The sequence below is a fragment of the Stomoxys calcitrans genome, chromosome 1 (genome assembly GCF_963082655.1).
Source record: "Stomoxys calcitrans chromosome 1, idStoCalc2.1, whole genome shotgun sequence".
Taxonomy (NCBI): Eukaryota; Metazoa; Arthropoda; class Insecta; order Diptera; family Muscidae; genus Stomoxys; species Stomoxys calcitrans.
The window spans coordinates 141,583,712-141,610,973 of NC_081552.1; the positions used below are offsets into that span (position 1 = coordinate 141,583,712).

General features: G+C 43.4%; 1 protein-coding gene across 1 annotated transcript; it reads left to right on the forward strand.

Moving 5' to 3' along the window:
- Positions 1-27,262, forward strand: LOC106092995 (CLIP-associating protein). Its single transcript, XM_013259964.2, has 3 exons — positions 1-429; positions 592-896; positions 18,555-27,262. The coding sequence occupies exon 3, from the start codon at positions 18,602-18,604 to the stop codon at positions 23,072-23,074; it is 4,473 nt and encodes a 1,490-aa protein (XP_013115418.1). The 5' UTR covers positions 1-429; positions 592-896; positions 18,555-18,601; the 3' UTR covers positions 23,075-27,262.

The following is a 27,262-nucleotide window of genomic DNA, read 5'->3' on the forward strand; positions in this document are numbered from 1 at the left end:
TCCTACACAACGCTCAGCAAATAAGTAAATTTTTTCTGGCAAATTTCAATGAAAACGGTCTGTAAATTATGGCAAAAAGGGAATTTATGGATAAATTTTCAATAGTTTATGTTTTGATTTACAATTTGGTTCCCGATCTGTTAAACAAACATGAACTGAAATCGTAAAATTTCATTCTGCAGCGTCGGAAAAAGGTGGTGGTGTCACCGTAAAAACGGAGCACGACCAAAAGAAACGTTCAAAGAACCGACGAAAACGCGAAACGAACCCCATACGAAAAAGAATACAAAATAATTGAAAAAAGATACGAAAGTTGAAATTGGCTAAATGTAGAAAATCATAAATACAGTGGAATTGAACAATAAGTAGCAGCACAGCCTTTTCTTCTGACTAATGATAAGAATAAAGTTTGGAATTTTCAAAAACATAGTGAGTAAATGAGACAAACTTATTTAAGTTGTTTTTGCAAAATCCATGAGATTGTCATCATCCCTTTATCTTGGGGTGGTGTACGTTGGATATATCCAAATAACGTCACATGTAAAATAACACAGGAGTTTTCCAGAAGTTAATGGCTATTGTTACTTGCAGGAAAAAACAAAGTGAAATTTTTATAATCCCATTGTGAGCTTTGTTGGTGTATATGTATGTTAATGCATGAAAAATCATTAATTAATAGTGGATATATAAAAACAGCCGGGGGCTGCGACATTGATCTATTTGAGCAGAACTCTGCAACAATCTTCTGCCAATATCCACCGCCATCGTCTGATTGTGTCAAACAAACGGTACGGAGCTCTACTTAGACGTGTAATTTTTGGCTTTTTTTTATCCAATTGCTCATATGTTGGTAGCTGAAGAATATCGGAGAACCTATAACGTCGCATCTTATTGAGGTAAGTTTACGAAGCAGGAAGTTATGTGCTCAACGAGTACCATATATGTAGACTTTTACCGGTCTCTGTCTGCTTTAGTCCGCGTGCCAAATTGTAATTGTGTGCTGTTTAAATATATTTGTTGTATTTTTTCGATTGGTATTTGTTTTTATTTCAATTTGGCTAATTCGCCAAATGCCTCCATTTTCCCTCATGCCGACACAATGTGCTGAGCAGTTTCGCGTCGCAGCTGCGGCTGCCGCCATCGCCTAACTGACTTGGCCTCTTTCGACGGAGAATGTCAATTTGTCTTAGGCGAGCGAGTGAGCGATAACAACGACGTCACCATTGGCATTGTTTGTCTCTGGTCTTTTGTTTGTTCGCTGTTAGTCGTTTGATTCCACAACAAGAGGTTTGATCATTATTTCCAATTCTATGTATGCATGATTGTGTGCATACAACATACTTATGAACATTTCTTAAATTAACCAAAGTCTATTTTTGCATTGGTCGCATGACCACAGCAACGCCAACGTTAACGTCACAGTCTGCGTTGTTATAACCGAAATCGTCATGTTTCCCCTTAGAAAGACACAATAATACTCACGTATCGTCGAACAGTTTGCACCTCATACTGAGGTCACCGAGTTTTTTTTTATGAAAAGTTTCCTTTTTTACTCTTGATCTTTCAATAATGATTTCCTTGGTCAAAAATAAGCTGTCGACACCATAAAAATGGGCACCATTTATCCATATGCGGAGAAACCACTTTTTCCTCTGACTCATGGCATGCTAGGATTGTGTTCAATAGTCTAAATGGCTCATATTTTCTGACTGAAATGTTCAGACAACTTGAAATTCAGTGATAATAATTAATTACATTGAAGTAGTACTTATACTAAATCTAAGAGTTCCTAATCATCATCCCACTGGGAGGAACTTGGTGCTGCTGATGCCTTTTTTTCTAATATTTTTTTTTTCGTTATTATTATGTTCAAAATTGTCAAAGATGATTCACATACCCCAAACAACTCACACACGCAATGTAGCTTAAGTCGGAGAGCAACGGTTGCAATAACTGCCTAAAGTTACTATTTGGGGCTTAATTACGCACATTTGTCGATGACAGTGTGTGCTCTTTGATATTGTGCTCAGCGTTTTTTCTCTTGTTTTTAGTTTGTTGTCATACATTTAGCGATTCTGTCATTGTCACTCCTAACCTTGCGCACACACCCACCCGTTGTCAGTGGACACTTCGTATTCGTCTTCTTTGCCGTATCAATAAATGTTACCAACCTCCTCCTCATGTAGTAAGGAAATACAAACCTTAGCCAAGTAGAAACTAGAAGTTATTGCTACATGTAAATGGTGAGTAGTGGGTCAGCATTCTTTTAGTCTATGCACTTAGTACCCATTCTGTTTGTTTTTTTTTCACGAATGTTTACGCCTTAAGGGTGGCACTTTTTTCGATTTGAGCGAAACTTTTCCGTGATTACTTTTATTAAATAATAGATTTTGAACCAAAAAAAACTTGCTGCTTTCATTCAGTAGGACATTACCCTATAACTAATGAAACAATTTTAATAAAAGTATTATGTTATCATCGAGATTTTTGTTGTGTTCCAAAAAATGTAGTCGCGAAAAAGATTTGTTTTCAGCTGTGAAAAACGAACATACTACCAGCCATTACAATAAATTTTGGCTTTTAAGCTGGTACTATATTCGCTTTCCGCGATGTGATTGTTGTTGGATTTGTTGTAGCAGTTTGTTGTGTTCTATCTTTCGTCTGCTTGATTCTGCTGAGTGTCAAGACCCAGGAACTCTGCGACTAAGATGGGGTGCGTCCACACTAATCTGGGTCTGAGTCGAGTGGACTGGCTGGGCAGTTAAATAGGTGACGTGTATCATGTGGTACCTGGTTTCAATCGGGACATACACCCTGCACGTCGGCCTCAAGGATTGATTGCTCATGTAGATCTACCTTAAGGCTTCTGGACGTTGGATACCTATCCACAAGATAATGATTTGGATAGTCTCTGCGATAACAACAGTCTTCGCACTGGATGGATCTTTATCTCCTGAGGGAGGTGGTCGACATGAGAACTGAGGAGACAGCCCGTCCCAGTTCGAAGGGTGGCATTCTGACAGATCTAAATATTATTCCACTGCGTCTTACAAAGCTGCCGATACCACACTGGCGCTGTATAACTTACCACAGACCGGCCAATTGCTTTGTACGTGGTCAGCAAGGTTTCTTTGTCTGCACCCCAAGTGCTGCCGGCAAGTGACTTGAGGACCTTGTTTCTACTTTTGACTTTATCGCAAATTGCTATGGCATGTGAGGAGAATGTGTAAGAACTGTCAAATGTGACGCCAAGTATTTTGGGACACTTGGTCGGAATTATTTCTCCATCAACCGTCACAGTCAGCTCGGTTGTTGTTGTTGTAGCAGTTTATTGTGTACTATCTTTCGTCTGCTTGATTCTGTTGAGTGTCAAGACCCAGGAACTCCGCGACTAAGATGGGGTGCGTCCACAGGGATCTGGGTCTGAGTCGAGTGGGTCTGGCTGGGCAGTTAAACAGGTCACGTGTATCGTGCGGTCCCTGGTTACAGTCGGGACATACATCTTGCACGTCGGCATCAATCCTAGCTCTGTGGGAATTGAGGCGGCTGCATCTGCCGGAACGTAATTGAGCCAGAATCACTCTGGTTTGCCGGGGGAGGTCGATTTCTTCGGGTGCAATGGGTGGCGGTCGTACTCCAAGGACTACATTCACCCGGTAGCCAGTTAACGCGTCTGCTACCGTGTCTGCATGAATGTTGTTCAGACCCGCTTGATATGCCGCTTGATCTAGAGGTTCTCTCTTGTAGCGCTGGACCTCACGCTCTAGATCATGTAGATCTACCTTAAGGCTTCTGGGCGGTGGGTATCTATCCACAAGATGATGATTTGGATGATTTCTGCGATAACAGCCCAAAAGGTATTGCTTAGACAGCATGTAGTTATGTCTTCGCACTGGTAGGATCTTTGTCTCCTGGTGGAGGTGGTCCACATGAGAACTAAGGAGGCAGCCCGTCGCAGTTCGGAGGGCGGCATTCTGACAGATCTGAATATTATTCCACTGCGTGTCACAAAGCTGACGTGTCCACACTGGCGCTGCATAACTTACCACAGACCGGCCAATTGCTTTGTACGTGGTCAACAAGGTTTCTTTGTCTGCACCCCAAGTGCTGCCAGCGAGTGACTTGAGGACCTTGTTTCTACTTTTGACTTTATTGCAGATTGCTGTGGCATGTGGGGAGAAAGTGTAGGAGCTGTCAAATGTGACGCCAAGTATTTTGGGACACTTGATGGTCGGAATCAATTCTCCATCGACCATCACAGTCAGCTCAGAATTCACCTCACGCGTATTTGTAGTGAACAGTGTGGCTGAAGATTTGGTGGCGGATATCTTCAGATTTCTTGCAGCGAAATAAGAGGCAAGCTCGTTGAGGTAGACGTTCAACCTATCGCAGATGTCATCAATGGGTGGGGGGCCTGATGCCAAGATCGTACAGTCGTCCGCATATGATACGATCTCTATGCCGTCTGGAGGAGGTGGGATGGAGGAAAGGTAGAGGTTAAACAGAGCCGGAGATATCACCCCGCCTTGGGGAACTCCCTGTTTCACTCTACGGTGTTTTGACTTCTTATCCCTAAATTCCACAAATGACTGGCGGCCACACAGATAATTCGCGACCCAACGTTTAAGGCCTGGCTGGAGGGACGTGTTGGCGATGTCCTCAAATAATTTGGCATGGCTGACCGTGTCGAATGCCTTCGATAGGTCCAATGCCACGAGGACCGTCCTATCACATGGCCTGGGTTGATTGAAGCCACGGCAAATGTGTGTGGTGATGGCATGCAAAGCTGTTGTTGTTGTTGTTGTTGTTGTTGTAGCAGTTTATTGTGTACTATCTTTCGTCTGCTTGATTCTGTTGAGTGTCAAGACCCAGGAACTCCGCGACTAAGATGGGGTGCGTCCACAGGGATCTGGGTCTGAGTCGAGTGGGTCTGGCCGGGCAGTTAAACAGGTGACGTGTATCGTGCGGTCCCTGGTTACAGTCGGGACATACATCTTGCACGTCGGCATCAATCCTAGCTCTGTGGGAATTGAGGCGGCTGCATCTGCCGGAACGTAATTGAGCCAGAATCACTCTGGTTTGCCGGGGGAGGTCGATTTCTTCGGGTGCAATGGGTGGCGGTCGTACTCCAAGGACTACATTCACCCGGTAGCCAGTTAACGCGTCTGCTACCGTGTCTGCATGAATGTTGTTCAGACCCGCTTGATATGCCGCTTGATCTAGAGGTTCTCTCTTGTAGCGCTGGACCTCACGCTCTAGATCATGTAGATCTACCTTAAGGCTTCTGGGCGGTGGGTATCTATCCACAAGATGATGATTTGGATGATTTCTGCGATAACAGCCCAAAAGGTATTGCTTAGACAGCATGTAGTTATGTCTTCGCACTGGTAGGATCTTTGTCTCCTGGTGGAGGTGGTCCACATGAGAACTAAGGAGGCAGCCCGTCGCAGTTCGGAGGGCGGCATTCTGACAGATCTGAATATTATTCCACTGCGTGTCACAAAGCTGACGTGACCACACTGGCGCTGCATAACTTACCACAGACCGGCCAATTGCTTTGTACGTGGTCAACAAGGTTTCTTTGTCTGCACCCCAAGTGCTGCCAGCGAGTGACTTGAGGACCTTGTTTCTACTTTTGACTTTATTGCAGATTGCTGTGGCATGTGGGGAGAAAGTGTAGGAGCTGTCAAATGTGACGCCAAGTATTTTGGGACACTTGATGGTCGGAATCAATTCTCCATCGACCATCACAGTCAGCTCAGAATTCACCTCACGCGTATTTGTAGTGAACAGTGTGGCTGAAGATTTGGTGGCGGATATCTTCAGATTTCTTGCAGCGAAATATGAGGCAAGCTCGTTGAGGTAGACGTTCAACCTATCGCAGATGTCATCAATGGGTGGGGGGCCTGATGCCAAGATCGTACAGTCGTCCGCATATGATACGATCTCTATGCCGTCTGGAGGAGGTGGGATGGAGGAAAGGTAGAGGTTAAACAGAGCCGGAGATATCACCCCGCCTTGGGGAACTCCCTGTTTCACTCTACGGTGTTTTGACTTCTTATCCCTAAATTCCACAAATGACTGGCGGCCACACAGATAATTCGCGACCCAACGTTTAAGGCCTGGCTGGAGGGACGTGTTGGCGATGTCCTCAAATAATTTGGCATGGCTGACCGTGTCGAATGCCTTCGATAGGTCCAATGCCACGAGGACCGTCCTATCACATGGCCTGGGTTGATTGAAGCCACGGCAAATGTGTGTGGTGATGGCATGCAAAGCTGTTGTTGTGCTGTGCAGTCTCCGAAATCCGTGTTGATGCTCGGCGAATGGAAATTCTCCTACGAGGCTCGGGAGGAGTAATGCCTCAAGCGTCTTAGCCACTGGTGAGAGAAGGGAGATCGGTCTGTACGACTCCCCCAAACTCGGGTCTTTACCAGGCTTCAGTAGCGGGATCACTCTGCCCATTTTCCAGACATCGGGAACTATAAGAGTGTTCAATGACAGGTTAAGGACAGTGGTAAGGTACTCAACTCCAGGTAAATCCAGATTCTTCAGCATCAATGTAGAGATTCCGTCGGGGCCCAACGCCTTGGAAGATTTGGCGCCACGGATGACATTCGTAACTTCGCCCACGGTAAATTGTGATGGCTGTTCATCGGCTCGGAGACCACGAATACGGCGAATGGCTCTCCTCCTTGCCCTGTCTCTCTCGGGATGCACGATAAATTGACGGTTGAACAACCTGGCGCATCTCTTCGGATCAGTCACGGTTAACTCGCCAAAAGTGACTGAGGTCCTGTCGTCCCGTCTACCGGGGTTCGAGAGAGACTTAACAGTGGCCCACAATTTGCCTGCACCGGTGCCTAAGTTACATTGCTCCAAGTGTTCCAGCCACAAATTCCGCTTATGTTCGTTGACTACCCTGTTTATTTCCAGATTCAGCTCGCTGATTCTGGGGTTAGCGGGGTCCATAGCACGCCGACCTTATGCCACGCTGGTCGTTGCCTAGGGGAGAATGCCATGACGAGTGATGTGCATTGAAATCCCCCAGAACCAGACGACTATGGCCAGATAGCAACCCACTTATGTCGGGGCTGTAGGCCTGGCCATTAATCGGGACACAGCTGCCAACCGGCGGTATATACACGTTGTATATCTCTATCTCGGCAGTACCAGACTTGACTGCTACCCCCATACATTCCATGTATGGGTCACTAGCGTCAAGCGCAGGCGAGATAGGTCTATACTGCACGGAATGGTGTATAACGAAGGCCAATCCCCCACCTCCATTCCTTGAGCGATCCTTACGTAGCACATTGTAGCCGTGACAACTGTGCAAGCTGCAGGTGTTAGTCAGCTTTGTCTCCTGGATCGCTGCGACCGATACGCTCTTCCGACTCATAAAATCCACAATCTCATCAATCTTGCCTCGCAGTCCATTGCAGTTTAACTGCAGGAACGATACATTTCCCGACACTGGCCTGGCAATAGTAGGGCTAGGGTGCTGTCTTTGCATAAATTGCCGTACGGGAGAGGTCGGGGGGGTCACATAGTCCGACGACGAGGACGCCAAAGGCGACGACGGCGACGCTTGTGACCCACTGCTGGCTGTGTTCGCACAGCACCTAGCGACATAGCCAGTATGACTATACTCCCGTAGCGAAGTTAGGCCAGAGCAAGAACGGAAATGTACCCACTCCAAGCACCTGTTACACCTCACCGACACTGACCGATGATGAAGGCGGTTCTGGCAAACGGAACAGAACCAGGGTCCGGGGTTCTTTTCAATCCCGGCACGGACCAAAAGCATACGGAGAAGGCACTCCGGGATGTGCCTCTCCCATGACGAAAAAAGACGAACACGTACACTGAGGCGGCAGCCCTTGCCGATGAAGATTCCATCGGGTCAATCCGGTACGTACAACCGGCTGCCTCGGTATTCACCCCACGCGTATTTGTAGTGAACAATGTGGCTGAAGATTTGGTGGCGGATATCTTTAGATTTCTTGCAGCGAAATATGGGGCAAGTTCGTTGAGGTAGACGTTCAACCTGTCGTAGATGTCAACAATGGGTGGGGGCCTGATGCCATGATCGTGCAATCGTCCGCATATGATACGATCTCTATGCCGACTGGAGGGGGTGGAATGAAGGATAGGTAGAGGTTAAACAGTGCCAGATATTTCACACCACTTTGGGGAACTCCCTGTTTTACTCTACGGTGTTTCGACTTCTTATCCCTGAATTCCGGGAACCATCGTTTCACGCCTGGCTGGAGGGCGCGTTGGCAATGTCCTCAAATAATTTGGCGTGGCTGACCGTGTCGAATGCCTTCGATAGGTCCAGTGCCACGAGGACCGTCCTACCACGTGACCTGGGCTGATTGAAGCCACGGCAAATGTGTGCGGTTATGGCATGCAAAGCTGTTGTTGTGCTGTACAGTTTTCGAAATCCATGTTGATGCTCGGCGAATGGAAATTCTCCTACGAGGCTCGGGAGGAGTAATGCCTCAAGCCTCTTTGCCACTGGTGAGAGAAGGGAGATCGGTCTGTACGACTCCCCCAAACTCGGGTCTTTTCCAGGCTTCAGTAGCGGGATCACTCTGCCCATTTTCCAGACATCGGGAACTATAAGAGAGTTCAATGACAGGTTGAGGACAGTGGTAAGGTACTCAACTCCAGGTGAATCCAGATTCTTCAACATCAATGTAGAGATTCCGTCGGGGCCCAACGCCTTGGATGATTTGGCGCCACTGATGACATTCTTAACTTCGCCCACGGTAAATTCTGATGGCTGTCCATTGGCTCGGAGACCACGGATACGACAAATAACTCTCCTCCTTGCCCTCTCCCTCGAGGGATGCATAATAAATTGACGATTGAACAACCTGGCGCATCTTTTCGGATCAGTCACGATTACGTCGCCAAAAGTGATTGAGATCCTGTCATCTCGTCTACCGGGGTCCGAGAGTGACTTAACAGTAGACCACAGCTTGCCTAGTGTCTAATTTACATTGCTCCAAGTGTTCCAGCCACAAAGTCCTCTTTCTGTTCGTTGAATATTATTTCCAGATTCAACTCGCTGATTCTGGGGTTAGTTGAGTCCGTAAAACGAATCCCATCACGCTCATCTGCGAGTACTACCGTCTGCGCCGGGAAATTGGTCCAGACTTGAGGTATTCGAGCGGCGGCTGCGTTAATGATGTCTCGGAATTTCCTCTCGGCAACTAGCACATCCAAAGGGTATACTCTCTGAAGCCAGCCCAATTGGCCTTTTTCTTATTGATAGACGTCCGGCGCTTAGAGGTTATGAAGTCGGGTGATCGGTCGATGGTGAGAATTATGGGGCAGTGGTCTGACCCCAAAGAGATGACGGCTTGCCAGGATACGTCACTCAGGAGATCAGGGGATGCAATGAAGATGTCTTGCGAGTTGCTGCTCCTCCTCGTAATCCTAGTGGGGGCATCCTCATTCACCGTGCAAAACGTGGAGCTTTCAATTTGCTCTGCCAAACCTAAAGTCCCATAGAACGACACTATTATGGCCATTAATTGGAACACAGCTTCCAACCGGCGGTATATACACTTTGTATATCTCGGCAGTACCGGACTTGACTGCTATCCCCATGCACTCTATGTAGGGGTCACTAGCGCCTGGCGCAGGCGATATGGGTCTATATTACACGGAATGGTGTATCACGAAGGCCAATCCTCCACCTCCATTCCTGTTTGAGCGATCCTTTCGTAGCACATTATATCCGTAACAACTGTGCAAGCTGCAGGTGTTGGTGAGCTTTATCTCCTGGATCGCTGCGACCAATATGTTCTTCCGACTCACAAAATCCACAATCTCATCGATTTTGCCATGGAGACCGATACAGTTTAGTTGCAAAAATGATACACTTCTCGGCACTGGCCTGGCAATATTGGGGCTGTCATACTGCTGTTGCGTATATTGCCGCACGGGAGAGGTCAGGGGGGTAACATAGTCCGACGACGAGGACGCTGACAATCCCATGGCAGCCGGTTGTACGTACCGGATTGACCCGATGGAGTTCTCCATCGGCAAGGGCTGCCGCCTCAGTGTGCAAAACACTGCTACAACAACAACAGCGAGGACGCTGAAGGCCACGACGACGATGCTTGTGACCCATTGCTGGCTATGTTCGCTCAGCACATTGCAACATACTCAGTATGACTATACTCCCTTAGTGATGTGAGGCCAGAGCAAGATCGGAAATGTACTCCATGCACCGGTCGCACCTCGCCGATACCGACTGATGATGAAGGCGCTTCTGGCAAACCGAACAGAACCAGGGTCCGAAGTTTTTTTCAATTTCGACACGGACCAGAAGCTGGCGGAGAAGGCACTCCGGGATGTGCCTCTCCCATGACGAAAAAAGACGACCACGTGCACTCAGACGGCAGCCCTTGCCTATGAAGGATTCCATCGGGTCAATCCAGTGCGTACAACCGGCTGCCATGGGATTGTTTTTTTGCGATATTTTTCGCCGATTACGTTTTTTAGATAATAGATTTTAAAGCAAGAAAACTTGCTGATTTCATTCAGTAGGACTTTCGCCCAATACTTATGAAAAAATTTTAATAAAATTTTTATTTTCGTAATGTCTCAAAAAAGTAATCGTGAAAAAACGGGGTTTCAAGGATGATAAACATAGTACCAGCCATTTGGGCGAAATTTGAGTCTCCAATCTGCATGTCATTCTATGAAGTCTTTTTTTGTCTCATAGTTTAAAGATTTTTTGATACACACAACAAGAATTTTATTTTGTATGACTCCGTCGTAACTAACGAAATAAGAAACAGTTATCTCGTGTAAAAATATACCTTTTAATACCTAGTTCAGTGTTGCACTTTTCAAATTTTTATGGCAAGGACAACGAATCTTAATAAAGTGCAGAAAATGTTGAAAAAGTCCCCAGCGTATAGCGGATGATTTGGTGACCACAGAAGTTGAACAATTGTTCGATGTCTGAAATACGAAATCCTGATAAAACCGATGTTACTTTTTGGTGCTTAGAGCGCACAAAAAGCCGATTACTGGCTTAGTTGTATGTCTATAGTGACATGGCACAGATTAATAACTGCACCCTCTTTTCAACCTAACCTAACGCAATTTGCCAATACCAATTTCCTCAATAGTTTACCATTAGCTCCTCGAATAAATCGCTGAATGGAATCTATTTTCGTAATACGTTGCCTTCGATTTTTTATAGCTTTGTTGACGTCCGTTCTAACTGCTCGGAAATCATCATAAAGTTAGCTCAGTTATATTTTCGTTAAACCAGTATTCATCACTTTTACTGATACTGGTTTAACGAAAATATTCATCACTTTTACTGATCAATCCCATGGCAGCCGGTTGTACGCACCGGATTGACCCGATGGAATCCTCATCGGCAAGGGCTGCCGCCTCAGTGTACGTGTTCGTCTTTTTTCGTCATGGGAGAGGCACATCCCGGAGTGCCTTCTCCGTACCCTTCTGGTCCGTGTCGGGATTGAAAAGAACCCCGGACCCTGGTTCGGTTCGGTTTGCCAGAACCGCCTTCATCATCGGTCGGTGTCGGTGAGGTGTAACCGGTGCTTGGAGTGGGTACATTTCCGTTCTTGCTCTGGCCTAACTTCGCTACGGGAGTATAGTCATACTGGCTATGTCGTTAGGTGCTGTGCGAACATAGCCAGCAGTGGGTCACAAGCGTCGCCGTCGTCGCCTTCGGCGTCCTCGTCGTCGGACTATGTGACCCCCCGACCTCTCCCATACGGGAATTTATGCAACGACAGCACCCTAGCCCTACTATTGCCAGGCCAGTGCCGGGGAGGGTATCGTTCTTGCAGTTAAACTGCAACGGACTGCGTGGCAAGATTGATGAGATCGTAGATTTTATGAGTCGGAAGAGCATATCGGTCGCAGCGATCCAGGAGACAAAGCTGACCAACACCTGCAGCTTGCACAGTTGTCACGGTTACAATGTGCTACGTAAGGATCGCTCAAGGAATGGAGGTGGGGGATTGGCCTTCGTAATACACCATTGCGTTCAATCCCATGGCAGCCGGTTGTACGTACCGGATTGACCCGATGAATTCCTCCATCGGCAAAGGCTGCCGCCTCAGTGTACCACACACTGCTACTACAACAACAACAACCATTCCGTGCAGTATAGACCTATCTCGCCTGCGCTTGACGCTAGTGACCCATACATGGAATGTATGAAGCCTCGTAGGAGAATTTCCATTCGCCGAGCATCAACATGGATTTCGGAGACTGCACAGCACAACAACAGCTTTGCATGCAATCACCACAAACATTTGCCGTAGCTTCAATCAACCCAGGACATGTGATAGGACGGTCCTCGTGGCACTGGACCTATCGAAGGCATTCGAAACGGTCAGCCACGCCAAATTATTTGAGGACATCGCCAACACGTCCCTCCAGCCAGGACTGAAACGTTGGGTCGAGAATTATCTGTGTGGCCGCCAGTCATTTGTGGAATTTAGGGATAAGAAGTCGAAACACCGTAGAGTGAAACAGGGAGTTCCCCAAGGTGGGGTGATATCTCCGGCTCTGTTTAACCTCTACCTATCCTCCATCCCACCCCTCCAGACGGCATAGAGATCGTATCATATGCGGACGATTGTACGATCATGGCATCAGGCCCCCACCCATTGATGACATCTGCGATAGGTTGAACGTCTACCTCAACGAGTTTGCCTCATATTTCGCTGCAAGAAATCTGAAGATATCCGCCACCAAATCTTCAGCCACTACTGAGCTGACTGTGATGGTCGATGGAGAAATGATTCCGACCATCAAGTGTCCCAAAATACTTGGCGTCACATTTGACAGCTCCTACACTTTCTCCCCACATGCCACAGCAATCTGCAATAAAGTCAAAAGTAGAAACAAGGTCCTCAAGTCACTCGCTGACAGCACTTGGGGTGCAGACAAAGAAACCTTGTTGACCACGTACAAAGCAATTGGCCGGTCTGTAGTAAGTTATGCCAGTGTGCATAACTTACTTACGCCAGTGTGATCACGTCAACTTTGTGACACGCAGTGGAATAATATTCAGATCTGTCAGAATGCCGCCCTCCGAACTGCGACGGGCTGTCTCCTCAGTTCTCATGTGGACCACCTCCATCAGGAGACAAAGATCCTACCAGTGCGAAGACATAACTACATGCTGTCTAAGCAATACCTTTTGGGCTGTTATCGCAGAAATCATCCAAATCATCATCTTGTGGATAGATACCCACCGCCCAGAAGCCTTAAGGTAGATCTACACGATCTAGAGCGTGAGGTTCAGCGCTACAAGAGAGAACCTCTAGATCAAGCGTCATATCAAGCAGGTCTGAACAACATTCATGCAGACACGGTAGCAGACGCGTTAATTGGCTACCGAGTGCCATTGCACCCGAAGAAATCGACCTCCCCCGGCAAACCAAAGTAGTTCTGGCTCAATTACGTTCCGGCAGATGCAGCCGCCTCAATTCCCACAGATCTAGGATTGATGCCGACGTGCAAGATGTATGTCCCGATTGTAATCAGGGACCGCACGATACACGTCACTTGTTTAATTGCCCGGCCAGACCCACTCGACTCAGACCCAGATCCCTGTGGACGCACCCCATCTTAGTCGCGGAGTTCCTGGGTCTTGACACTCAACAGAATCAAGCAGACGAAAGCTAGAACACAATAAACTGCTGCAACAACAACAACAACAACTTTTACTGATTTTTGTATTTTTTAAGCGGCACTGAACATTGTGTTAGATTTTGGTTGATAAGTTTCAGTTGATCATCTGTTGACTGAAAATCTTATATTGCATTCCAGTTAATGTTAGAGAGTTCGTGTGATAACGTATAAAAATTGGTTTTAGAAAAGTTAAAAAATGGATGTTGCTGATCCTCTGGTGGTGGATTGGAGTCATAAGTCATAAAGACATAGAGTAAAACTTTGGCAGGGCTATCTACCAAAGTAATGTCCAGAAGACTACGAGGGTTGCTTTTTATGTTTCGTGATTAGAGAACACAAAAACAAATATTAATCATCGAAAATCGCGCTTTGTTTTTCAAAATATTCCCCACTAAGATCTATACACTTTTGCAAGCGTTTGAACCAATTGTCGGTTGATGCACTTTTGCCACTCTGATAGAGGTTTCTCCAAAACATTACATCCTGAACGCATCAACCGCTTCTTCAGCTGTCGAAAAACGTTGACCTCTCATTTTATTTTTTACGTACGGGAATAAAAATAAGTCATTCGGTGCCAAGTCAGGACTATACAGGACTCATCAAATCGGATGTTTTGAGTGCTCAAAAATGGAGTTGTTTCGTATGTTTGGAGAATTTCTTTCGATCAATCGACACGAGCCTTTTATGAGCGATAGACAAATTGTGTGGGATCCAACGCGAGCAAATTTTTTTGACGGTCAAACGTTCGTGCAATATCGAATGTATGCTGGTCCCACTAATGCCTAAGGTTATCTGAATCTCACGATAGGTCACATAACGATCTTGCAATATCAGTTTAGGACGACCTTTACGAAATTCGTCTTGGAGGGAACTACGACCTCGGTTGAATTCACCATACCATCGATAAACACTGGCCTTGCATTGAGCTTCATAGCCAAAAATTGAATTAAGTTCATCGTTGCACTGTTGTTGAGGTAATCAACGTCGAGAGTTGTAAAAAGTTATCGCACGAAAATGTGCACGATTTAATTCGATTTTTTGGGCGAGATGAATCTTTTAAGTTACTGTAAACAACACAAATAGCGCTCGTATGTCAAAACGTTCTGAGTTCGTATAACCTCAAAAACGTCAAGTTTTACGATGAGACTGTCAGTCCGTAGATTGCAACACAAGGATTGCCCAACCCCGAAATATAAAAGACTACCCTCGTCTTTGAAGAGATTGAATCGTGGGTTGGTGTACTTGTGTTTACGGTGTGAAGACGAATTGATTTAAAAGTATCCGTTAATCTGGTATCGTTCAGTAAATTGCTGTTAAAGTCGCCGGCTATAATTATGTCAACAAAATTGACAGTCATGTCCATCAAAGCAGTACTAAGTGAAGCATAGGCGATTAGACAATTTGGTCAATAGATTCCGATTATGTATCATTGATTCAATAAAAATACTTTACTTTAATTGGCTATGACAGAACATTTGCTACGCCAGCCGAACGTAGAATAGCGTTCCAAGCGCCTCGATCTTCTGCGCTCATTCTAAAATCTCTTGACACCAAGTTTCGAGGTGTCTCCCACCACTTGATCTTATTTATTTATTTGTTTTGCGTGTCGCCTCTGATATTAAATAGTTTTGCGGGTAACCCGTCGGCAGCTGCTGCCTTGTTGTTCTTTAGTCAGGTCACTGCTACTTCGACCTCATTCTGACTAGGAGGTAAACATTCTATGCCATCATAATTTATTGGTTCTGCGGTATTCTCTTCGCCGCCAATATCAAACACTAGCAGTTGGAGAAAATGTTCTTTCCATATCCTCAGCAAGCTATCTGTGTCAGTTACCAGATTTCCTTCTTTGTATCTGCAAGAGGATGTGCCTCCATAAAGGCCATCGATTTGTTGTTTAATTCTTTGCTAGAATTTCCGGACTTCATTCTGACACCAGTACATCTTAATTCGCTCACGCTCACGTCTTTCGATTTCCTTTTTTTTTGCGGAATAGACGTTCCTCCTCGGCCCCTTATTATTGAGCTTAAAAACTTGAATCGGACTGCATTCATTGATATATGAGAAGTTTGCCCCAGTTCCTTAGTGGAATGTTCATGGGCAAAATTTGCATTTGCAATTTTTTACGACATTGTAATCGAAAGTGTTGATTATGTTGTATATAATGGATGTACAGAACCAAGTCTCGGAAACGCATATTACATCTACGTTTGACTGCTCAAAGATAAACCTGAATTCATCTGTTTTATTTTTTAAACTTAAACTTTAAACTTTCTTCTGCTTGATTCTTTAACTCTGCGACTAAGACACCCTGTCCAGAGGGAGTTGGGTCTGGCTGGGCAGTTAAACAAGTGACGTGTATCGTGTCTTCCCTGGTCACAATCGGGACATACATCCTACACGTTGGCATCAATCCATGCCCTGTAGGATTAAGGCGGCTGCATCTGCGTGTCACAGAGCTGATGAAACTATACTGACGCTACATAATGTACCATAGACCGGCCAATTGCTTTGTACGTGGTCAAAAAGGTTCCTTTGTCAGCACCCCAAGTGCTGCCGGCAAGTGACTTACGGACCTTGGGGTAGATATCTTGCAGCGGTTTCACATACAACAGGATTTTAAATCTTTTAATTATAGTATGTGAATTTTGTGAATGATTGAATAAATAAAATTGTGTTGATAAAATCGCATTAAACATAGAAGGGGTGGGATGGGGGATAGGCAGAGGTTAAACAGTGCCAGAGATATCGGCCCGCCTTTTTCATTCTACGATGCTTCGACATTTTATCCCTAAATTCCATAAATGACTGGCGATCACAAAGATAAGTCGCGATTCACCGTTTTAGGCCTGTCTGGAGGGACATGTTGGCGATGTCCTCAAAAAGTTTGGCATGGCAGACCGAAAATTTTCCTACTAGGCTCTGGATAAATAGGGCCTCAAGCGTCTTGGTGAGAGAAGGGAGATCGATCTGTACGACTCCCCAAACTGGGGTCCTTTCCAGGCTTCAGTAGGGGTATCACTCTGCTCATCCTACTGGTAAGACCTGTTACAAAGGAAAAGAAAATTAATCCAATTGTAGAATTGTAATCTTATACCAAATTTGTTGGTCCTTCTTCTTTAAATCGTATGGTTTTTGGTGCTATCCACTGCTCTTATCATCCCGAGTGGAATGATATGTCCGTTTATAGCAAAATAATTCTGAACATTGGGCGCAATTTCTGCGAGTTTTCATTTCTGTTATAAAAAAACTTTACCAACCAGTTTGCTGTACACATGAATAATGCAATCGCTCTACAAATAATTAATATGAGTTGAAACAAGTAAAGACACTTTGGCACTTTTTTTATACTCACTACCGTAGAATAGGGGGTATATTCATTTAGTCATTCCGTTTGCGACACATCGAAATATCAATTTCCGACCCTACAAAGTATATATATTTCGGATCGTCGTAAAATTCTAAGACGATTTAACGATCTCCGTGGGTCTGTCCGTCTATCCGTCTGTTGTAATCACTCTGAGATATTGAGCTGAAATTTGAGACAGATACTTCTTAATCGGACAATATTTGGAAATAGCTGCTATATAGACCTATTTTCCGATAAAGGGTCTAATGCCCATAAAAACTTTATTTTTTATCCAATTTTGCTGAAATTTGAAACAGTGAGATATTTTAAGCCTCCCGACAACTGCCCAAATATCAGATCGGACTATATTTAGATATAGCTACCATATAGACCGATCTCCCTATAAAGGGTCTGAAGCCCATAAAAACCTTATTTATTACCCGATTTCGCTGAAATTTAAAAAATAGTGGGTTATTTTAAGCCTCCCAACATCTGACGTAAATATGGTTTGATCAGACTATATTTAGATAAAGCAGTCATATAGACCGATCTCCCGATAAAGGGTCTGAGGGCCATAAAAGCTTTGTTTATTACCAGATTTCGCTGAAATTAAAAACAGTGGGTTCTTTTAAGCCTCCTAAAATGTGAACTAAACATGGTTCAGATTGGACTATATTTAGATATAGCTGCCATATAGACCGATCTCCCGATAAAGGGTCTGAAGGCCATGACACTTTATTTTTTATCCGATTTCGCTGAAATTAAGAATAGTTCGCAGTTTTAAGCCTCCCAACATCCGACCCAAATATGGTTTGATCAGACTATATTTCGATATAGCTGTCATATAGACCGATCTGCCGGTAGAGGGTCTGAAGCCCATAAGAGCTTAATTTTTCTACCGATTTCGCAAAAATTTGAAACAGTGAGTTATTTTTAGCCTCCTGACACCCGACCTAAATATGGTTCAGATCGGACTATGTTTAGGTATGAATAAAAACTTTATTTATTACCCGATTTCGCTGAAATTTGAAACAGTGAGTAGGTTAAAGACCTCCCAATATCCGACCTATATATATATAGCTTGCATATAGATATAGCTGCCATATAGGCCGATCTGCCGATAAGGGGACTGAAACCCATAAAAGCTTTAATTATTACCCGATTTCACTGAAATTTGAAACAGTGACCTTAATATGGTTCAGATGGGTTTATAATTGGATATCTGACAAAAAGACCAATATTTTATTCTACAAAATTGAATAGTGACATATATATTAGACCACTCAATGTTCGTGTCGAATTTGGGTGGTTAAGATATCCAATTTTCACTGAATTGTGACGAAATGGGGTTTACATATATACCCGAGGTGGTGGGTATTCAAAGTTCGGCCCGGCCGAACTTAATGCCTTTTTACTTGTTTGTTTTCAAAAATATATATCCTACACCTACTATTAATTAGAAAAAAAATAATCGTTTATTAACTTTTTGTTTTTACAGATTTGTTGCTTCCTTACTTTTAAAAGCACCGACAAGACGAAAAGAACATGGCATACCGAAGGCCAAATGATCTGGATGGCTTTATACAGCTGATGCCAAAGGCAGACATGCGCGTTAAAGGACAGCTGGCCGAAGATCTTGTAACATTCCTGTGTGACGACACAAATTCAATAGTTTGTATGGACATGGGGCTGCTGGTTGATGGTCTTATGCCTTGGTTGACGGGAAGTCATTTCAAAATTGCACAAAAATCCCTGGAAGCATTCACAGAGCTTATAAAACGGTTGGGACCTGATTTCAATGCATATACCTCGACAGTTTTGCCTCATGTTATTGATCGTCTTGGTGATAGCAAGGACACAGTACGCGAAAAAGCTCAGCTCTTGTTGCAAACGTTAATGGAGCACAAAGTGCTTTCGCCGCAGGTGCTACTTGATAAGTTGGCAGCCAGTTGTTTTAAGCACAAGAATGCCAAAGTTCGCGAGGAGTTCCTGCAGACTATTGTGAATACGCTCAGTGTATACGGAACATCGCAATTGAGTGTGCGCAATTACATTCAATCCATTTGTATTTTGCTGGGTGACCCCACAGTTTCTGTGCGTGATTCGGCCATACAAACGTTAGTTGAGATATATAAGCACGTTGGTGATCGACTAAGACCCGATCTTCGACGCCGGGATGATTTACCTGCATCAAAACTAGCCATATTGGAGCAGAAATTCGATCAGATAAAAAGTGAGGGCTTGCTTCTGAAGTCTGCACTTCAACAACAGGCCCATACAAACAACAACGGACACGATGAAGCGGATAACATTGCAGCACGTGAGAGACCAACAAAAATTGTGAAACGCGCTATTCCCTCAACATCGCGTAGCAAAAACAACATCGCAGCAGAGAGTGCTGCTGACGCTGGAGCAGTAACTATGGAGATATTTGAAGCATCCTTTGAAGCCGTGCCGCACTTGAACGTATTTCATCCAAAAGATATGGACGATATTTACAGGAATATTTTAGCTATAACAGGAGACAAGAATGCCGATTGGGACAAACGAGTAGATGCATTGAAGAAAATACGTTCTCTACTCCTACTGAACATACAAGGCCAGCCACAATTCGTCACAGTTCAGCTCAAGGAGTTGTCAATTTCATTCTTAGACATTTTGAAGGAGGAACTTCGGTCACAAGTTATCAGGGAGGCGTGCATTACAATAGCATTTATGTCAAAGACATTGCACCAAAAATTGGATAAATTTTGTGAATATATTATGGAACAGTTGATTCTATTAATACAAAATTCGGCAAAGGTCATTGCATCTGCATCCGCACTAGCGGTGAAGTATATTATAAAGTATACCCACGCCCCCAAGTTATTGAAGATAATTTCGGACATGTTGCAAACATCCAAATCAAAAGACATTCGTGCCGCTTTGTGTGAAATTGTTTGCCTGTTGTGTGAAGAGTGGCCCACGAAGGCAATTGAACGCAGCGCACCACTGTTGCGTGACACTTTAAAAAAGTCTATCAGTGATGCAGATAGTGAAGCACGCCGTCATTCCCGCCGAGCATATTGGGTATTTCGACGCCATTTTCCTGAACTGGCAGATCAAATCTATTGTACTTTAGATATAGCAGCCCAAAAGGCACTAGAAAGAGAAAGAGATGGTGGAGGCCTAGGGGGCGGCAATGGTGTCGAGGAACGCCGTGCCACAGTTTCTACGGCTCGTATCCAACGGTCTCCTGGGTCTATACAGAAACCAGCGCCAGGTATGCGAAGTGTATCTGCCGTCGATACAGCAGCTGCAAACAGAGCAAAAGCAAGGGCGCAGTATGCATTTCTTGCTAGAAAGAAAGCTGCGAATGCTACAACAGCAAATGCTACTTCTGGAAGTAGTGTGACCGGGTCACTGCCGCGCCAGAGACTGGGAGCTGCTATACAGCAGCAAAGTACACAACAGGCTAGTAGCAACAGCAGTGTATCGCCTAGAGTTCGTGGACGAGCTGGTGTCTCCCAATCACAACCTGGATCCAGGTCGACCTCTCCAAGCTCCAAGCTAAGAGATCAACATGGCATAAGTTCGTATTATAGGCCCACTGGTACAATACCCAAAAAAGCTTCAGGCATTCCACGATCTTTGGCAAGCTCTCGGGAAACTAGTCCAACACGCGTTGCAAATAGTGGAGGGGCGCTTATGAAACGCAGTTTGTACACAACGGCAAACTCTCGTCGAACGCCCGATCGCAATCAACCAACGCGTCAGTTAGCTGCAGCTCGTCTTCTTCAACAAAGCAGAGACGCTGAAAATGCACTAGCTGATGCTTTGTCCCCTGAAGGCAGTGGTGGTGAGTATGTCTCAATGGGTGACTATGGCCGTGATCGTGGAGGGGCATATTCTGCTGGCGCCCGTTTAAGTCGAAAGCTCATGAATCGCGATGAATCTGATGACTCCGAAGCATCTTCGGTGTGTTCGGAAAGGTCATTTGACTCTTCGTACACTAGAGGAAACAATTCCAACTATTCTTTATCCGGATCGAGAAACCGTCTTGATTGGAGCTATCTTAGACCACCATTTGAAGATATAGACACAATTATTCAGTACTGCGCCTCAACACATTGGTCGGAACGTAAGGATGGTCTCATTAGCCTGACACATTATTTAGCTGATGGCAAAGAACTGACACCGCAGCAGTTGCAGTTGGTACTTGATACGTTCCGTAAAATGTTTATGGACACGCACACCAAAGTATACTCGCTTTTCTTGGAAACAGTTACAGAACTTATACTGGCATACGCAAATGACCTGCACGACTGGTTGTTTATTTTGTTGACACGTCTTTTCAACAAGTTAGGAACGGAACTGTTAAACTCTATGCATGGAAAAATATGGAAGACATTACAGGTGGTCCATGAATACTTCCCAACAGATCTCCAAATGAAAGATGTCTTCCGTATTCTATCCGATTCGGCTCAAACGCCATGTACTAAGACCAGAATCGCTATACTGAAGTTTCTCACAAGCTTGGCTAACACATATTGTAAGAATACAGACTTTCCCGGCTCAGAGGACGGAACAGTGTTGCCGATAGTCGAAAAAGCCCTTCTTAAAATTGTTCAAATGGCGGGCGACCAGAAAAGTCTTGAACTAAGGAATCAGGCGCGCCATTGTCTGATTGCGTTGTACAACTTGAATACCCCACAAATGACAAGGGTTCTATCTACGTTGCCCAAAGGTTATCAGGATTCCGCAAAGGTGTGCATACAAACTCATTTACGACGTAGCAGTACATCGGGCACAAACTCCCCTTCATCCTCGCCCCTCTCAAGTTCGAGTCCAAAACCATTACAAAGTCCAAACGTTAGTGGGCCATTTTCCTCGCTTCAGCCACAATTCACTAGTCCTCGTTCTCGCCAATCATCAGTCACTGACAACGATTTGCTGGGCTATTCGGAAGTAGATGTACAGCAGAATATTCAAAAGACTACCGAAGAGATACGAAACTGCTTCGGTGGCTTTGACACACAATACAACTCGTTGGCCAATAATTCCAACGGAGGTGGTTATAATGGCCACTTAAGCGAGGCCGTCGACTCCTGCGCCTCTTCTAATTCAAAGACGCAATCGGCTACTACAACCGAATCGAATACTCCAGAAAGCACGACAATGCGTTTGGATGGAAATCTGCTTGAGCAGCATCAAAAAATGTCATCTAGTGCATTGGGCTCAGCACTGGCCCAAACAAATTCGTCTTCTATAGTGGAATTTAAGTTCGCGGATAATGGTGAAATGATTCTGCAGAACGGAACTCATGAAAGTGAAGTCATTAAACAAGCACTGGGTCTTACACCAGATATGCCAGTTCCACAAGTCCAGTCTTCGTTAGTAAATCTTGGTCTTTGCATCAAAGGTGGCAACTGTGAATTGCCCAACAAACACTTTAGGGCCATTATGAAAATGCTCCTAAATATGCTGGACGCCTCTACGAATGAAGTGGTTGTGGAGGCTCTGCATGTGTTGAGTAAGATTTTGCGACGTGTTCAAATGAAACCAAATTGGATCAACTTCGTCGAACTGATACTGCTTAAAATCATAAATTGTTATCCGAAAAGTAAGGAGACAATGCGAGAACTCGATATGATAATTCCTCGAATTGTACCAGCGCTCCCATTGAATTTGACCATTAACATTGTGAACCCTGTGATTGCAACGGGCTCATATCCTGTGAATCTGTGTGCCTTGAAATTGCTTACAGAGTTGGCAGATCGCCATGGTTCTGAACTGACCGAGACACAGCTGGAAATGGTTTTTCCCCATTTGGCTCGCCTGGCGGATGACTACCAATCCATGGTGCGCAAGGCTGCTGTTTTTTGCATTGTCAAACTGTACATTGTGATGGGCGAGGATAAGGTTAAGCCAAAATTGACCATGTTAAATCCGAGCAAAGTGCGGCTCCTTAACGTTTACATTGAGAAACAACGCGGTGGAGGCAGTTCAACCAAGAACTCATCGGCATCGTCATCATGATTATCGCGAGCAGTACAGCAACATCATCAGCTAGAAACAGGCGACGTTAGGTACTAAGCGAGCTCGTGTATTGTCTTCTAGATAGTAATTTTAGTAGTCGATAGAATGCCCGTCTGCCTATCTGATACGTAAATACCTTCAAATAGTATCATGCTGTGCAACTAAGATGTGCGTTTGTTCCCATGATTTCAAGAAATAGTTAAATTATACACATTCGTCATTTGTTGATGTTGCTTGGGAATGTCAGCAGCTTACTATTGTTCTTTGTATATGTAGTTTGCAATCAAACGCGGAAGTTGATCTCCGCAATGTAAAATACTTATTGGCAAAAATTCAACGCAACATAAGTTGTTTTCGGTTCAGACGCCTTTCGTATCCGTTGACTAGTATAAACCAATAGTCAGCCAACGCCAGGCAATGATGGGATTTAACTGAAGAGATTAACATAAGGATTAGCATCAGTCTGTCAAGTATCTACCTTAGCTAAAATTTACCATCACTCCTGTTTGTTAAGCGCATTTCGTTTCTTTTTACGTTATTTTTTTTTTTTTCTTTTTGTAATTTTCTCATCTCTTTAAGTTATTATTTTTTTACGCGTTCTTACTTTACAAACTCTTTTGTGTTTCTTAACCTGTCCTATTTTTCTTTGTACGTTAAAAATATACTCTTTTCTATTTAATAATCATAAGTCTAATATGTTCTAAAACCTTGTATTGTTTGTACACTTTTTCATTTCTAAGCAATAATAAAACGATTTACCCTTCGGACTGTATTAAAAACTTCCGTGGTTGAACAAAAATAAACCTGCATCAATGCGAAAAAAACAACTGAAACTTTTGTAATAAATTATCTAAACTTATTTTAATTTTCTTTAATTTTAATTTTAAGTTATACATCTAATGTTAAACACATATAGGTTTAATAATATTAATATATAATACTAATATAACAACCATTTGAAAAATATATTATTTATAGTAAAAGAAAAGAAGAGAAGAGAAGAAAGAAGAAAAAAAAAGAAAACAATAACAAAGAACTCGACACCACAATCCATTACCATTCAAATAAAACCAGTCAAAGCAATGAACATTGGCCTCTGTGAAAGTATTTTAAGTTGAAATTGTGAAAAGGGCGCGACCATTCATTCATACATGATCTGTTCGAGGTCTAATTTGTCCGTAATCCAATCAACTATTTGCTTGGCCGGGGTTTAGCCTTTCTTCTCACATCTATAGCACTGCATGTGCACAAAAACTAATACATAATAGCCTTTCCATAACTGTTAACTATGCTTACGAAGGATAATTTCTCTTATTTTCAATAAGCTAAGATTGTTGAAAGTGTTAAATGACTGTGCAAGACCATTCATTTCTGCTTTCAAGACACACTAACAATCATAGAGAACAATCATCAAGAACTGAACTCTTCGTTAAAAATACAACATTGTATGAGTCAATTGAGAACTGAGTAAAACAGATAAAGTAACGCGATGGGTGAATGCATAAAATGAGCCTTTCAGCGAAAAGAAAGATTGATTCGGATTTCAGTGAGTGCACGTTGTACAATGCATCTATTTGGGTACATTTTGCTTCGGAAAAAGTACTATTTTTCTTGTCGTCTGCTTCCGTAGTACGAAATTCGTACGAAGGCAACGTGGTTGATTTGATTTGTGTGATCAGTTCATATTTTGAAAATGACAGCGAGTAATTTCTCATAACTCACTGTAGCGGCTATGAATTGGAGGCAAAAATATTCCCAAGTACTGAATGGTGGTTGTTTTTCAAGAGTATCTACTTAACAACAACTTGTTCGATTTACTCTATCTTCAGTGTCTCTCTCTTAAGTAGTCTTGAAATACAACATCATGTGGGTTTAGTGTTCACGAGTTCAATGAAAACAGTCACCAATGAATGGTTTTGTGCAGGCCTTTGCTGTAAACCCGAAAAAAAAAACAAATTTGCCAGAGAACAAGTTTAAGGGACGACATTAGAGCAATGATAGGCCCAATATCGAATAAAACATCAAAGTCATTCAATTGATGTCAACTTTTGAATGAGCTTTACTTGCAGAATTGTGTACCTTTTTTTTAATCTCCAAAGGATAGATTAGCGCAATTGCCCTGAGCTTATTCAACAGACTTGCATGTGTATAAAAGAAGTGACAATGATACAAAAAGTGTGTGTTTGATCATTTCTAACACAGCCAATTTTGCCTATGAACATTCCACTAGGGAACAAGGGCTAACTTCTCACATATCAATAAGTGCAGTCCGATTTAAGTTTAAGCTCAATGTTAAGGGGCATCCTTTTTATAGCCGAGTCCGAACGGCGTGCCGCAGTGCGACAGTTTGGAGAGAAGTTTTTACATGGCATAGTACCTCACAAATGTTGCCAGCATTAGGAGGGGAAAGCCATTCTGAAAAATGTTTTTTTCTGATGGTCTCGCCAGTATTGGAACCCAGGCATTCAGCGTCATAGGCGGACAGGCTAACCTCTGCGATACGGTGGCCTCCAAATGAGCAAATTAATAAAGCCTTCTTTTTACCTTCTTTTTTAAAATGTCCAGCTGAGATAGAGTTTGCATTAGATATTTGGGAGTTGAATCTCTTGCTTATCCCGGATCACCATGGCAACGCAAAAGTACACTCCGCTTTCTGACTGTAAAATTGCAATAGTTTCTTATTATTGTGAAACTATGCATGTTTCTGAAAGCTTAAGCGTAGAAAGGCCTCTGATGGGCGCTAAGCAACCGCCAGAATTTTAAAAATAACAATGGTTGTGGACAAAATTTGCTAATTTTATTGCTATTCAATGGTTGGGATTGTAAATGGACCAATTCGGTCTACGTCTAGATATAGCTCTAATATAAACCGATCTACCGATTTGACTCCTTCAGCCCTTAGAAGGCGCAATATAAGTCCAATTAGGATGAAATTGTGCACAAGCTCATATGTTATGACTCTCTCATCATATACGGCAATTCTGGTTCAACTCGGCCAATAATCTGATACAGCTCCCATTTAAACCGATCTCTGGATTTGCCTTCTTGAGCCAATAGAGGGCGCAATTGAAATTTGAAATTTTGCACTCAAGCTGATGTAGCTCCCATGGCTTCATGAGCCCCTACACGGCGAAATTCTTATACAATTTGGCAAAAGCGACTATGTTGAATTGTACAAAATATCCTGTTTTCACTAAATTTATATATCTGAAATGTTCCTCAACAAAAAACTTGTACCCCAACATCCCGGGTGTAGCCATGTGGCAAAGGATATTTCTCGCTTCAAAGGACACCTAGGGGCTAAAGCGCCATATATTTTAAGAATCCTAAACGTTCAAATAATTAATCTTGAACAAATCGTTCAAAAATATTCAGCAGAAAATTTCAGGGTGATTCGGGTTAATCTGAAATTCAACTTGATTGGGAAGATATGTTTTGGCAACAAATTCAAACGCAGCAATACGTTATTGAACGAACAATGATGATGTAGTGCGTTGTACACTGAGGTGGCAGCCTTTGCCGATGAAGGACTTCATCGGGTCAATCCGGTACGTACAACCGGCTGCTATTGGAAGTCTTTCTGTACTCCTTGTTGTTGTCTTAGTATATGGAACGGTTATAACGACTTCTGCTTCCGCATCATCTGACACCAAATCCCCTTATTTTTTTTTAAACATAAAGATTCCCTTAATATCTGAGTGAGACACCCCCGCAAGCTATAAAAGCTTACATTTATATAAAAAAGCAATTGGATGGATGTTATTGGTTAATGCTTCATGGTTTGCTGTCATTCACATTCGAATATAGACATACTCGAAAATATGAAATATGTGTTATGCTAATTTCCATTGTGATCTTTAATAATTTGCAACTTGCTTTACCAATCAACGTTGTTTTAAAATTTGTAACTCATAATTTGACTCACAATGTTGAAGGACAAAAATTTCATAAGATTAGCTTTTCGTGCATTATTTATTTAAAAAGAAAAAAAAAAAATGTAAACAAAAACGATGGGACACAAATGCATGTCCTATAGGTTATCATTGCAAATATATTAACTTGAAACTTACATATACTATATAAACTGTTTCATTTGATTTTTTTTTAATTTTATTAACTCTCTGCTAATTAATGTATATGTGACATTTAAACATTAGTAAAACAAATACAAAAGTAATTAAACTACAA

What these genes read in the sequence shown, in the direction of transcription:
- LOC106092995 (XM_013259964.2), top strand. Translation starts at nt 18,602, where the DNA reads ATGGCATACCGAAGGCCAAATGATCTGGATGGCTTTATACAGCTGATG.